General features: G+C 39.0%; 1 protein-coding gene across 1 annotated transcript in view; it reads right to left on the bottom strand.

Moving 5' to 3' along the window:
- LOC129240680 (lachesin) overlaps positions 1–16,155 on the bottom strand; it is a 45,585-nt gene that overhangs the window by 14,921 nt on the left and 14,509 nt on the right. Inside the window, exons 2-7 of the mRNA XM_054876617.1 lie at positions 15,296–15,402; positions 15,018–15,225; positions 14,772–14,933; positions 14,510–14,638; positions 9,999–10,089; positions 4,613–4,696 (exon numbers count right to left, since the gene is read on the bottom strand). Of these exons, the coding sequence (XP_054732592.1) occupies positions 4,613–4,696; positions 9,999–10,089; positions 14,510–14,638; positions 14,772–14,933; positions 15,018–15,225; positions 15,296–15,402 (781 nt within the window). The remainder of the gene's footprint in view (positions 1–4,612; positions 4,697–9,998; positions 10,090–14,509; positions 14,639–14,771; positions 14,934–15,017; positions 15,226–15,295; positions 15,403–16,155) is intronic.

Below are 16,155 nucleotides of genomic sequence, written 5' to 3'. Positions count from 1 at the left end.
TGCGCTTACTTAAACCTTGAACGCGTTTATAACAACATAGACATAGATGTCATAAAAAGCTGAATATCTTAGGTAAGAACAATCAAGTGCGTATCTTACGCGTCCAGGGCACATAGGAATTACTGGGAACGAAATGGCAAATTAATTAGCCAGAAAAAGGGTGGCCCCCGATTTACAGACCAAGAGCCAGAAGTAAAGGAAATACTAAAAATAGCATACTGGGACAATCTTGCAATATCGAAATAAAAACCAGTGATAGGTAGATTTAACCTAAGTCAATTTAAAGATGATATGGAATTAAAAAGGAGTAGTTTTATAAACATCACAGGAATTCTAACAGGTTATTGTAGATTGAATCTGGCGGCCTTATTCCCGAGTCTAGTATCTTGGTCGCCACTTCGTTGCAAGAAAAGATGTTTACCTCTTAAACAGCGTTACCCTAGAGGGCAGCCAATCGACTACTGACTGCAAGCCTTCCGCTCTGCCTCCTTTTTTAAATGAGATGACCAGCGGGATAAGACCGATCTACCTTCTTGTCTCTGAGCAGAGGAAGATTGTATTCCCTAAGAAATATTCTAAAACTTCTTCTTGAATAGTTTTACTGTAATCGTTTTTTATTTAGTTTAAGTAAAGACTTACAAAAGGAGTTTAGTTTTACAGATAATCTGTTATTATTTTTGGAGAAATATGGTATATAAAAATTTGCCAAATTGATAAAGGTAAGTTGTGAGGGAAATTATGATAAATGCATACTCATAATATGTGAAGCTTTTTTAAATGAACAACAAAGGTTATTTAAATACCCTAAAGCATAAAAAGGACTTAGTAACTTTCATAGTTTAGTTGAAAAACATAAACCAATTAACCAGTAAGTAGGATAGATGGCAAGAGTACCACGGGTACTCTACAAGTAGCACTAGAGTGCCACTTTGACGTCCTAATGGCGTTAAGTAGGCAGATTGGTATGGTTGCCCAAGGAATGAGCACACTTGGTCGAAGAAAAACGGTTTCGTTCTTTGTGGTACCATTATGAAGGAGGTAAGGTGAAAGAGGAAGACCGATGCGATACGGAGAGAGGTGGTGCTGGGGTGGTTAGGAGGGTGGGTTTAGAGTGTGTAGATTACGAACGAAGACTGTGCTGCGTCAACCGCTTTGTGCTGCTGATGAAATTCATCAGATTTTTAATGCCAAAGCCAACTATATCAGCAAGCGTAGCAAAGAAATAAGAGCCAAGATGCCTGGATCTTAGCCCCGCCAGGCTAGGGCAGCTAAGGAGAAGGTGCTGAGATGATTCCACCTCATCATCCATACATTCTTCGCAAAAAGGACTTGAGGGAATTCCTAGTGTCAACGCATGCATTCCTCGCGCATAGTGACCTGTGAGAAAACCCACGAGATTCGAGAGCTGATATTTTGGCAACCTCAGAAGCTCACCCGAGCGCTAAAGTTCACTACCTGCGAAAAATTACAAAATTTAAAGTGCTGTTGATGTAGTGAGGGAGTGGTATGAGATATAGGTTGGAGAACTGCCTCAAAAAGCAACTTACAAACCTGGACATTTACAAATAAAGTGTTCAACAGTGTCTTTCTTTGTAGGATTCCCACAGCTTCTGCAACTGGAGTTGTATGGAAGTCCAAGTTTCTACGTATGACTTCTGATCACCCAGTAACCGGTGAATACCGCTATTAGTTTGGAATATGGATGGCGGCACTTTAAGTGTCCTGCTTCTGTCGTACTGAGGCAAAGTGTACTTGAGATTGCATACAATAAGATAGAGCTCTATTAGCGCTTTTTGAGAAAGAAATTATGCAATTTCCCTTTAACAACAATGAAAGGGGCACTACCTCTTAAATGGAGCCACCTAAAAACAGTTCTGTCGAACCCTTCCTGCCAAGCTGTAACGAGTGTCTAATATTGTTAGTGAAGATGTGAGTTTAACTAAGCCTAAAATTTGTATGTACTTGTTAAGGGGCAACCTTTGAGAAAATTATGAATAGTTGAGACGGCACTGCGGCAAAATTGATATGTTGGTTAGGATTCTTTGTTTAAAAAATGCGCGTGTGTTAGCTTAGTGTGGCCCAACCTAAGATGAATAATGGTTGAAAAATTGTATTGATTGGGAGCCTGACTGCAGTTCTGTTTGGGCTTGTATGACTTGTAAGGATGAGCACAATCAGCAAATTTTCTGGCGCATCACTAATAAAGAAATTTAGAATCTATGATACTTTTGCCGCATCTTTGCGACATAAAATGAGGCTTTTCAAGTTAATTCGGCTGCTTTATCTGCGTGCTAATTTCCATTAATGCCAGCGTGTCCCAGAAGCTACAACAATTTGACTATTTTATATACTTGAATGAACAGAATGAATAATGATGGAAATTAGTTCAGATGAGTTTCTTGCTGATTTAGTGGCTTCAAATACTGAAAAAATGTCTGAGCACATAACGAATTTATTTTTTGTTTTAACTAGAAGTAGAGCAGAATGTGAACTTTACAAAGTCTAAAATGCCTAACAACATTACTAATGAACGAATATTCCATATTTTACATGAACGGACAATCCGTTCGGAAAGTCAGTACTGGTGTGGTACTGGTGGTGTGCTTAGGAAATCAGTAAAATAATTGTGCACCAGTATTTTGCAGAACTTTCAAAAAAATGTATTTAACATTACAAAAATGGTATACAATTCCAGGATAACTGGAAAAACTTCAACGTTCTGTGTAAATGTACGCAAGTTGAGAGCGAATGCATTGAACGAAAGAACCAAGTTAGTTAAAAAATTCGCGTTATTTAGTTTTTGCTTTCAAGATTTTCAACCAACCTGTATATAACTGCAATTTTGCTTTTATTTTGTTTTTAGATAATCCCTTTTAATTAACTCCTTTAATAAATTAGTAACAAAAGCTATGATTTCGTATTTTTTGAATAAAATGTGGCCATGTGAAGTCTATTTCGAGTTTGATAGCTACAGCAAACGTACTTAATACATACTAGGTTGTTCAAGAAGTTTTGCGGTTCGATAAAAAAGGGCGTTACTACTAGCCAATATTTTTTGTGTTCACTCTTCATATGAAATTATGTAATTTTTCTTTTCAATCTGTCAGTTCATTCTTTGTTTACAGGCCATTTAGTATCGACGTGTCACAATGGAAAAAATTTAATATCGGGCGTTGATTGAATTTTTATTTTTGGAAGGTTTAAAAGAAACGGAAATATATGAACGAATGTTGAAAGTCACGTACTTTTCGCCATCAATTGGTACAGTAGAAAGATGGATTGCTGAATTAATGTGGACTTAAAAACTTCGAAGACGAACTACGTCAAAGACGTCCAAAACCAGCAACACCAGAAACCGTAGAAAAAATACAAGATACTCGTATCGTATTGGTAAATCCTCGAATGAGTAGAGTGTAAGCAATATTTTGACTGAAGTGTTGGGTTTCAGACAGCTGTGTGCCCGATGGGTGCCGCAATCGCTAACAGTGGCACAAAAACACATTTGAATGCGACTTTCTCAGCAACAATTAGAGTATTTTCGAGGGGATAAAATGCAGTTAATGCATCGACTCATCACTATGGATAAAACTTGGGCCCATCATCAAGGTTCTAAATCAAAACAAGCGGCCAAAGAGTGGTGTGAACCTGGTTCTTCGACTGCGAAACGAGCTCGTGTCCAGAAATCGGCCAAGTAGGTTTTAACATCAATATTTTGGCATGCGAGAGAAATGTTGTGCGTAAATGACTTGCAACCTGGGTAAATAATTATTTCTGAACATTATTTTAACTTTTTGGATCAGTTAAAGGAAAAAATTCGTCAAAAGAGACACAGTTTGAAAAAGAAGAAAATTAATTTTCATGAAGACAATGAACCGCGTCACAAAAGCATTTCGACAATGGCTAAAATCCATGAATTGAAGTTCGAATTGTTGGAGCATCCTCCCTATTTAACAGATTTGGCGCCTAGCGACTCCTATTTCGTCCCCTTAGTATAACAATAGCCTATGTGCTCATAGGCTATTATTTTTTTTGGAATTTTTGGATTCTCCATCGTCGATTTTATATGTGGTCAGAATTTTGTCAAATTCTAGTTCCACAAAGTGGGTCAAAACGTCAGTCAAAAAATAATAAATATTTACAGACATAACGAGATTTGAGTGAGAGCTACTTTCGACAAAAAGTTTGAAATTCATTTTCTCAAAACATCAAAAAATTTATAGGCTATTTTAATACTAAGGGGGCGATTTGTTCGCAGCCCTAAAAAAAAAAATGATGCGTGCAAGGCGTTTTTCAGCAAATGATGAGGTCATAACAGCGTATGATATTTTGCTGCCCTTCCAGATGCTCACTTCAAGCATGGAATTTAGAAATTGGAAAAGTCGCTTAATGTTCAGAAGGACTATACTGAATGGAATAGTGAAGTGTATTTCAAGCCATAAAATTTCACTCGTCTTATTGAACCGCAAAACTTATTGAGCAACCTCGTATGCATTAACCGAGTTCACCTAACTACTGCCATTGTTATAAAAGCAAAGGTAAATGTTAATAAAAAGTTTTTAATATTTAGAAATATTTAAAATTTATTCACATCTAGAAATGAGTAGAAGCTTACCGATATGAATTTTCTGTGTAATCCGTTTTATATTTTTTGCTTGGCAACACCATAACCGAATTATATACCCAATAGATGATGGCTCTGTGAAGAAGAATAAAAACAAAAAAAATTTAGTTGGTACAGAACGATTTTAATGAGCATAATAAATATGTATTTCAGAAGGTATTTCGTTAGCTTCAAAATTTGTGTTTATGCATACACACGCATACATACACGTGCGAGTGTTGTTCAGATGCATATGTATTTGTATGTAAGTGTAACATTTGGAGTGTTGTATTGTTTCAACTTTAAACATGTACATATACTTAGATGTAATTCAAAGTACAAAGTTTTTGGCAGCATTTTTGTTATAAAATAGCAAACACAAACAATTACAGGCATTCTTGTTTCTCTTTCTCACTTCATTTACTCCAATTACGGGCCAAAAATCACTTTAAAATCATCAACAAATCAGTTTATTTTTAATTAATAAAAAAGTTACTCAAACAGAAAACTAAAATTGATTAATTTTGCGCCACTTTTTATATGAAAAAATATGTTTTATGGAGTTCCACACATTTGAAGCGCATGGTTCAAAAGATTTTTGATTAGTTAATTGAAACAATAAAAATGGATCTATTTGGGAGCAAACATAAAAACCTGCTCTTAGACGAATATTCCTAAAAAGGAAACCACTTCGAGTAACAGAAAGCGCAAAATATATGACTTGTACTGGATAGGAAGCTAAATTGGGGGGGCACAGTCGCAAAGAGAGTACGCAAAGTTATGGTGGCGTCGTACTCTTGCGGAAGCCTAATTGGGAAGAAATAGGGATTGGAACCCAGAATAATACATTGGCTCTACACAGCAGTGGCATTATAATATGTTTGAATACCCCTGAAAAGAGTGCGGACATCAAAAAATTTGCCAAGGTTCAAAGACTAGCACCTGTTCTTATAACCGATGCGATGTGAACCACACCACCGAAAGCACGGCATATGACATTAAACTTCCTTCCGGTAGATCTGCAGGCAAGTTATATCACACGCATTGCGGCAATGAAGCTGACCACTCTAAGTAAGTGGTCAAATTAGAACCACGGTCACGGCAAAATTCTGGCTCGCTCTTTGGGGCTTCCCGGACTGGTCGACTGTGCTACACCATTTCAACGTTCACGACTCTCCTACCGTCAAGGGAAGAGTGAGAGCAGGATGATGTAAGACAGGGCGACTCCATACATGCTACACAGATAGCTCAAAGCTCAAGGGCAGGATGGGCGGACCGGTATACTTCGAACATATTTGGGATTTCCTTCAGTTTTCGGCTCCCCGACTACTGTAGTAGTATCTTTCAGGCTGTCTGATGGCAATATTGAAAGCCGCGACTCTGATACAGTGTGTTTTCGATTCTTGGAAAGGATATCTACATTTTCACTGATAGCCAGGCGGCGATAATATCCCTCATAAAGCAGCCGACAACCTCCAGGGTGGTAACCATGAAATGGAGCGCATCTCTTAACGAATGGCGAAGTCATTTCACCTAAAGGAAACAAGAGTCCCTGTCCATTAGCGAGACTCGGTACCGAATTTACCGACGCGTACATAGACAATGTCTATAAATCAGCCAATTTATCTATCTCCTTTAGACTGCCGAATACTGCTAGTGTTTTTCAACCAGAAGACTTTGCGATCTTGCAGGCATGCAAAATGCTTAGAGAACGCGGGAACGAGGGAGATATTAACATTTTCTCCCATAGTCAAGCCGCGATAAAGGCTCTGACGACGCCATGGTGCAGAACGAAATTAGTAAACTCCTGTAAAGAAGAAATCAAATCTTTTGGCTGTGCAGGTAACATTTCATTGATCTGGGTTCCAGCACATAGCAACATAAAGGGAAATGGAATTGCTGAAGAGCTTGCTGGGAAGGGGACTGAATTGGTCTCACAGACCTCCTTCCCGGCCACCGGCATCCCACTGACAGTTGTTAAAAGGGAACTGTACAAATTATTTCCCAAGAAAGCGCAAAACAGATAGAGCTCCTTTTCTTCATGTGCTATTTCAAAAACCCTCTGGCCCCAGTACAATATACGAAAGACTCAGAAAGTCCTTTAGACTCATCACCATTCAATTTCCAAACTCGTAGCTGTGTTTACCGGTCACTGGACGATCGGCACACCAGCGGAAAAGCTAGGGTTACCATTTAACCCTCATTGCAGAAGCTGAGGGGACCTTTCAGAGAAGAAGACTGTAGAGCACTTTCACTGTACATGTCCGAGTTTGGCAGCTAGATGATTAAGATCACCGGGAACTCCTTTCTTCGACAGCCTGGGGTGGTGCGCTAAGCTAAGTCCCATCCATCTTCTTCATTACCACAACAGCTCTGGGTGGCTGTAGATATCTGTCTGTTGGAGGTCTCATAATGGTATCAAAACGGCGCTTTAGTGCTACTTGAGAAGTGCCAGGTGCACTTCAACCATTTAACATACCTACCCATCTATATAGACAAGCTACCTATCCCTCAGGAAATTGTAAGGGCAGCGATTGAAAGATGGCGTAATGAAACCACCTGCAGAATCGCCCGCCAACTGTGGCCGACTCTCAATGCTAAACGCACAGAATCTCTGCTAAGCCAAAATAAGCTCGGTCTTAGCACACTGATTTCAGTCACAGGCAGTGCCCCGCCTAAAAGGTAGGCACGCCCAAAGGATGGGTCTGCGAACGCATGCCATGTAGAAGTTTTCTTGATGAGGAAGAGGAAGAGACAAACTTGCACCTACTGTGCCAGTGTTCCTCTCATCTAGACGTAGGTTTACTATTTTAGGTAGACAATTTTTTAATGAGTTGGAAGATCTCAGTTCTGTGAAAATCAGAGATATTCTAAATTTCTGAAAAGCACACACTGGTTTTAGGACAGATAGGGACAAGCACTCCACGCGGCATCACAATGGGCTATGAGCCTGAGTGTGTCCCACAGAACAACCGCTTCAACCTGACCCAACCTTACCAAGTTCAAAAAATCTATATTAACAAATGATAAATATTTTTTTGACAAAATTGTACGATTATATTCACACTTGCCAATTGTGCAAAATTTTTTTTTTAAATTTCTGTCCTTACAATTGATGTTGAGTAAATTGAGAAATTTCGTATGACAAAAATTTATTTTACAAGTAGTTTACACGGTTACATATACATTCTGCTGTGATGATTTCTACTCTTTTTTGATAAATAACACTGTGGTACAAAAAAAAAAGTTGCAAAAAAACTTTGGATCGGACATGGTGAGGGTTGTAGCTTATGAAAAACTGAAAATAATGGTATAGTTGAAATTTCCAATACACCCCCAAAATCTCATTTTATGGCCATAAAACCGTTTTTCAGTAGGTTGATATGAACAATCACTCCTAACTTCGCCAATTTCCATCCGATTTCGAATTTGCTTTTTTAGTTCGAAAGAACAAAAACAAGCCTTTTTGACAGTGTGCTAACATTTTTTCTGAAATGACAACTGACGAGACTGTAGACGGAAGTATTTGGAATTTTTTTATTTTTTCTCTATTTTTTCGACTTTGACATAATTTTTACGATATTATCCGATATTGAGGATTTTTTTTAGTACACTACTGTTATAGTAAATTTAATTTTGCGTCAAATGAGCTATATTTGACTGTAATTGAATTAAAATTAATAGAGTTGTGTGGGTTTTAAGATTTTTTCTTTTTTTACTACGAGATTTGGTATGCGTTTCGAAGCATGAAAATAATAACAAGTGTCATTATAAACGCATAATATTTATTGGAGTATTGTGCAGTGCAGCACTGTACGGTATGGTACGGTGCAGTACACAACGGCACTGGTTCCAAACTTAAAAATGCATTGGAAACGGCCCTTTGGAGTTTAGTATGGTACGGTACATTTGTCATTTCTTCATCAGTTTTGAATACTTCTCTGTAAGAAATTCGATCATCATCATTCATCTGAAGTCGTCATCAACTAAATTCCATTGTTTAAATCGAGAAGCGAGCGTTTCAGATTGTCTTCCCGATAGAAGTATGTAAATCACGAGAAAGATCCTGAAAATCTGAATTTGATACAATGTCTCGTTCTGAAAACTTAGAACCAGACGGAAAGTACTCTTCATCATCAGGTTTATTGTTATCAGTTTGATCATCATCAGCAATGAGTTGAACTTCCTTCAGTTCATGACCTGCAGTTGAGTCAATCATATCGTCCAAGACTACGGGGTTCTTAACAGTTGCAACATCAGCATACTTTATGTGCTTTCGAGTTTTATAATGATGACCGTTTACGTCCGTTTTACAAAAATAACAATCATCTGGTTTATGATAAGGCTGATGATGCTACATCATCGGAGAATATTGAGAAATTTGACTTTTCTGGCAACGTTTTGATTTATATCTTTTGAATTTCAATGAAACAAACAATAAAACTTTGACGTTTTAATAAGGTTAAATTATAATAACAAACTTCTTTTGTTAATCAATGTACAGTGTGAACTTTGGCACACTTGGGAGCTTTTTCATATTTCTATTGAAAAAAATGTGCTATAATATGTCAGATATTTTCGTAAGTTCTAACCAGTTCTGTTGTATGCAGTACAGTGTACTCTTATGTATTCATATATACTCCAATAAATATTACGTATCTATAATAACGCATCAAAACACGTCCTTATTCCCATTTAGCGTAAGCTATACCAACATTCCAAATTAGTAAAAAAAAAAACAAAAAATCTTAAAACTCGCACAACGCTACTAATTTTAATTCAATTACAGTCAAATATAGCTCATTTGACGCAAAATTAAATTTACTATAACAGTAGTGTACTAAAAAAAATCCTCAATATCGGATAATATCGTAAAAATTATGTCAAAGTCGAAAAAATAGAGAAAAAATAAAAAAATTCCAAATACTTCCGTCTACAGTCTCGTCAGTTGTCATTTCAGAAAAAATGTTAGCACACTGTCAAAAAGGCTTGTTTTTGTTCTTTCGAACTAAAAAAGCAAATTCGAAATCGGATGGAAATTGGCGAAGTTAGGAGTGATTGTTCATATCAACCTACTGAAAAACGGTTTTATGGCCATAAAATGAGATTTTGGGGGTGTATTGGAAATTTCAACTATACCATTATTTTCAGTTTTTCATAAGCTACAACCCTCACCATGTCCGATCCAAAGTTTTTTTGCAACTTTTTTTTTTGTACCACAGTGTAATTGGACACAAAAATTTAAATAAAGAAAAAAATCGGTGTCAAAATATATTTTAATTAAAAGTTTCCTTGTTATTTCGCCTTATTAGCTTAAAGCTAAATTTTGCAGAAAACATTTAACTTGCTTTGCCTAACAAGACATTCACATACATACACACGCGTATTAAAAACTTACTTTGGATGTGCTTCCGTGTGGCAGTCAATTGTGACATCTGTTCGAGCTGGCGCACCGACAAGTTGATTGGGTACCCAAATCATGGGCGAAACTTTAAGAGTAAAATAAAAGAAGGCAGGAAAAATAGATTAGGGTAAATTTGAAAATAAATGATTATTTATTAAAAAGATACTCTTAAATATGTCTAAACACGAATATATAAGCAGGTAGCTATGTATGTCTATATTTAGGGTTGCCAAGCAAACTACACCAACTGGCCTATTACTAGTTCTAGACGAGTGCTAGCGTTTATCTATAAAGCTCAAAACTCAGTTCTGAACAAATCAAATGCTAAGGAATGTCTTTAGAACGAAAAGTGCTCCGAAGTGTTGTTTGGCCCATACGCTGCAACAATGAAACGTACCGATTACGCTACAACGATGAGTTGCTGAACTTATGCCACGGAGAAGATGTCATGAAACACATTAAACCCCAAAGGCTTCAATGGTTAGTGCACACTGTGCGCATGGAATACAGTCGCCCCCAAAAATCTTTTGAACAACGAACTGTCTAATGACCTGAGCCCGAGGACGTCCAATGTTAACCTGGCTTGACCAAGTCATAGCCGACCTGAAGAAACTACGAGTTAGGAGGTGGGGATTTATTGCTAGGAACTGCGCTGATTGAAAGAGGATTGTGGATGAAACTAAGGCTCACCCTGAGCTGTAATCGCTACTTGATGATGATGGTCATGTCTAACTACACATCGATGCAAACAATGCATAAAGTAGCCAAATTCGCCATCCAAATTATGACAATTTTCAAAAATTAGTAGAATTTGTAACTAAGAAAAAAAAATTGCCAAAATATGATCAACAATATCGGGGCATCCCAAAATCTTTGTGATAGCACAGCGTTAATCTATACTGGGTACCAAAACATAGTGGTAATTAACGATCCAACAAAGAGAAATATGATACCCTGTGGCCGTCGAGGAGAAAAGTAGTGCAATAGCAGGTGAATTAACTTGAACACCTGCAGCATCTCTAACAGCCTTTGGCTCATATTTCAGCAATGAGCAGCACGAAACTGCCTAAGGCTCTCAAAAATAAATGTTTGGGCTCTCACGGGGTATACCAAAGAGGAATATGGACGTAGAACCACTAGATTAGATGCCCGCATATTGAATTCTATAGCTGCTGGAGGGATGTCGTAAGAGATTGTTTCTATTCAGCAAGAAATTTTGTTTGCTTCGTTTTAAATTACACGCCAATGAGTACACTCGAGTACACATCTTGGTATCGAAAATGTGGCAAGCAAATGGTGCGAAAACACTATTTGGATGCTTAGTGAATCACCATTTAAGCCAACCAACCAAGTACACTCTCAATACTGCTTGTCTTCGTATCACTTCGATCGGGCATGGCATGATTGATTGGTTAAAAAATTTTAGAATATTTACATGTTGGTATATTGACATGTTGACATATTGGCGTCTTGACATATTGGCGGCTGACGTAGCCTCATAGCCTTGTGCGTGACTACCATTCGGTAGAGCTGATTTCGCAACCCCTGCCAGCCACTATGACATTCGGAGGTGGCACAAAACTGAAGGTCTTTTTTATTTGTAAAATAATATCAAAATGCATATCATAAATCGTTGAAGGAGCTCGGCCAAATACCCAACAAATAATGTAGGAGCCAATTGTGTATATTAGGATGCATCATTCACCAAAAATCAGCACAGTTTTTCGTTTGGAATTATAAAATGTTTTATACTTTAAGACTTCCGCCAAATTAACTGGAGAAAATAATAAGGCTTCCGCTAGCTGCATCGATATGAAAATCCCTCCAAAATTCACGTTTTTTTTTCAATAAATAAGATTAGTTCTTAGGATGCTTCCATATATAGAAGTCCACGGAAGTGGGAAAGTTACTGATCGCCATTCACTTGGAAGTGGCCAGGATGATTCTTGTGCATATGGTTCAGGCAGCTCACAACTCCCGGGATTAGCCCAAGTATCCTCTGGGTAGCTTTCGAACACCCACTCCAGCTCGAGCTGGCTGTGCACTGGGTTTAGGACCCACCACTTAAAAATTCCCCGGAATGAAAATTCAAACAAAGCCTCGGATGAGAACTCCAGTGTAGATGACGACCCCAGCAAACGAACTAAGGACTACGATTTGAGGGCATACAGCTGGAATGCCCGGTCCCTTAATGTGGAAGGTGCCTTTGCCCGGATGGCTGATGTCCTCGTGAAAGTAAAGGTTGACATCACTGCCATTCAAAAGATGCGATCAAGGGTGCAAGGCAAGAAAACCATGGGACCTCGCGACGTCTACTACAGCGGCCATGTAAAGAAGCGCAAATTCGGTATTGGATTTGTTGTGGGAGAGAGACTTCGTCGCCAAGTTCTGTCGTTCACCCCGGTAGACGAGCGTCTCGCAATAATCCGCATTAAAACGCAATTTTTTAACATCTCGCTCATTTTCGCCCACGCCCCGACGGAAGAGAAGGACCACCAGGATGCGACCAAAGAGTGCCTGAAACGTACCTATGAGCGCCGCCTCCACCACGACATAAAAATCGTGCTTGGCGATTTCAACGCCAGGGTGGGCAAGGGGGGAATTTTTGTCCCACAGTTGGGAAATTCAGCCTGCATAACGAAACATCCGGTAACGTACAGAGGCTGATCGACTTCACCGGGGCCCAAAACATGGTAGTCTGCAGCACCAGATTCCAGCATAAAAAGATACACCAAGCTACCAGGATGTCTCCTGATAGTGATAGATGGAAGACACGCTTCCAGTGTTCTAGATGTACGTACGATCCGAGGACCCAACATCGACTCGAATCAAGCCAAACTACGTGCACGCCTCTGTGCAGAAAAAACGTACATCTATCAACGCAAAGAATGTTCAACATCGAAAAGCTGGAATCACAACAGACAGCCAGAAGATTCGCAACTCGACTCTCACTCCTGCTCTTAGAGAGTACTGCCCAACAAACCGGCATGCGCGAGCAATGGAGCAACATTTCTCGTTCCCTACGTACCTCCGCCGAGGAAGGAATCGGATTCCGGCGAGCCCGAAAAAACTATTAGTACGACGAGGAATCTCATGCTGCCGCAGAAAAAAAGGATGCCGCCTATAGAGCCACGCTGCGAGCGCACGCAACGCGAGCCATGTGGGATCGCTACAAAGAGCTAAAAAAGGAAGAGAGACGTATTATCCGACAGAAGAAACGATAGGCCGAAATACGTCAGTGCGAGGAACTTGAGATGCTGGCCAATAGGAACAACGCCCGACAATTCTACCGGGGCGTTTTCCTGTAAGAACAAAGACGACGATCTGGTGACTGACATAGAGAGTAATCTTAAATTATGGAGGGAACACTTCTAAAACCTGTTAAACAGTGATAGATGCGCATGTCACAGATAATACGAAGATTCCGATAACCCAATCGTTGACGACGGAATTGTCGTTCCACTACCCGACCATGAAGGGGTGAGAATAGCGATAATGCGGCTAAAGAACAACAAAGCCGCGGGCGCCGACGTACTGCAGGCTGAGCTATTCAAACATAGCGGCAAGGAGCTGGTAAGGTGCATGCATCAGCTCCTATGCAAAATATGGTCTGATGAAAGCATGCCTGCCGATTGGAATTTAAGTGTGCTCTGCCCAATCCATAGGAAGGGTGATACTGCAATCTGTGCCAATTACCGGGAGATTAGTCTTCTAAATATCGCGTATAAGGTTCTAGTGAGCGTATTGTGTGAAAGGCTGAGACCCACCATCCACCAACAATACGCCAAATATTGGAAAAGACCCACGAAAGAATCGACACACTTTAAAGCTGCATTCGACAGTACGAAAAGGAGTTCCCTGTATGAGGCGATGCTTGAATTTGGCATCCCCGCAAAACTCATATGGCTATGCAAGCTGATGTTGCTCAATTCGAGCAGCGCCATCAGAATTGGGAAGGACCTCTCCGAGCCGTGTGATACCAAACGAGGTTTCAGTAATCGGTAAATCAGCTGATTCTGTTTTTTTTTTTCGCCGTGTCCATGTGGCTGTCAGTCCAGAATGAAGTGAATTCCTTCTTTGTTCTCTACTTCGCCAATACTTTTCTTTGATAATCAAATGTACAAAATATTGTTGTTGGTCTAGTGTCACCACCTTTAATGAATACGCCTTGGGTTTTATAGTTAAAAACCACTATTAAAGCCTACTTTTTTCCGAACAGTTTTTCGGGTAGCAGTGTTTTTTGTAGCTTTAATGTAAGGAAAGTAGTTTGTGGATATGTCCGCAGGTTGTTGTTAGTTTATTCGGCGTGTCAACTAATATAAAATATATTGACTTAAATAGATACATATAAACATATTTGTTTTGGAAATATATTACTTAAAAACGCATAGACCCAAACCTAAAACATTTACTTGTGCCATGACAAAGCTCATAAGCACTTTCACGCTTCTGCTAAGTGTATCTACTAAAACGAATTTGTACCAAACCACCCTCGTCATACTTACATTCAACATCCAGTATAATTCTTTTGGACACTGACGGCGGTACGCCATTAGTGGCAATACAAAGGTAAGCACCCATCTCATTGCGGCTCACTTTCGTTAATGGCAACACTTCGCCATCGTAAACTAAAACTGTAATTGCAAATGGGAAAGGAGAAATAAATTCCATTTATAAAACAGTGTGTGCTCAAAGTAATATATTCATCACATAACTACCTACAACTAGGACTATACATATATGTATAAGTAATTGCATTGTATCTACCTTTCTTCTTCTTTTCGACGGCAATTTCTTCGCCATCTTCGCGTCGCCAAATGATTTTCGGTGTTGGAAAGCCATCGGCACGACAAGTCATATTAATATTTTGATTTTCACGCACAGCCACTGAGGAGGGTGTACTCTCAATATCGAGTATATTCGGTGGTACTACAAAAACAAGTGGGGAAAAGAGTTTTAAATTAACTTATTTTTCTTATTTTTCTATTATTTTCACACATTCACTTTACTCACCCACAACCTGCAAATAGCCAACTTGGCTAATCATTGGATTCGTATTTACTTGGCACATATAATAGCCACGATCATCCTGATGCGCTTGATTCACATGCAACAGCCACGTATTGCTATTGTCATAGGTGATGCTGTAGCGCGGTATACGCGAGATGACGTGCCTATGAATGGTGAGTATCATTTGACGATCGATGTGGATCCAGGCAACCTGCGCATTGTGAAATAATGAAAATATTTCTATGCAATAATATTTTAATAATAAATATTTTTCTATTTACCTTGTATCCACCCAAATGTTCGACTACACATGGCAAATTGGCGTCTCGGCCAACAGCAACTGTTACATTTGGTATAGGCTGCGCGAATCGTGGCTCATCCATCATCACTGCAACATATCAAAATTTGCTTGCATGCATAAATATGTTTATGTAGGTAAGTGTTTTCATATATTTAAATTGAAATAACTAGAGTAATTAAATTAAAAAAAATAGAAAGGCAACAACGGAGCACCACGTCGTATGAGTAATATTTCTGCGTTCCCACGACGGTCAGTTCTACGTAATCGGAACGGCCCGGATTTAGGTATATCCGGCCAAGGACTGTCACTTTAGCAGCATACCACGTATATGTATGTGAAGTGTTTATGCTGATACAACAACAACAACACTATTTTTGGGATACTCAAATTATGTTAAGTAAGAATAAAAGAATAAAAGCTATTCAGACATTTTTGAACGCTTGCTTACCTTAAAAAAATCTGATTAGTAATTATATATTCGTGTTTCAAAAATATATTAAGTCCATATATAACTATTCAAAGGGGTGCTAGTCTCTGCAAAAGTGGGGCACTAAACACTACGCCCACGGCAGCGATGAATGTCATGTGGCACTACTATATTGAGACCTATAGCAAGCAGCTGGCGGCGAAATCGGCACTTAGCTTAAGATAATCTTCTAACCTAATCACTAACAGGAGGGGTCACGTACTTCTAACATCAAACGACAGACTTTTGTATCTCAGTAGAGCTGAATGTAAACACATCCTTCACCACAACTTTCCAAACGAGAAAAGATTGGAACAATGGGGTAATGGACAATAGAAGTGGAATCAATATCTATACTGATTGTTCTAAGCTAA

Source organism: Anastrepha obliqua, chromosome 3 (assembly GCF_027943255.1).
Source record: "Anastrepha obliqua isolate idAnaObli1 chromosome 3, idAnaObli1_1.0, whole genome shotgun sequence".
Classification (NCBI taxonomy): domain Eukaryota; kingdom Metazoa; phylum Arthropoda; class Insecta; order Diptera; family Tephritidae; genus Anastrepha; species Anastrepha obliqua.
The sequence above is the reverse complement of the archived record's forward strand: the minus strand, read 5'-3'. Positions and strand labels throughout refer to the sequence as shown.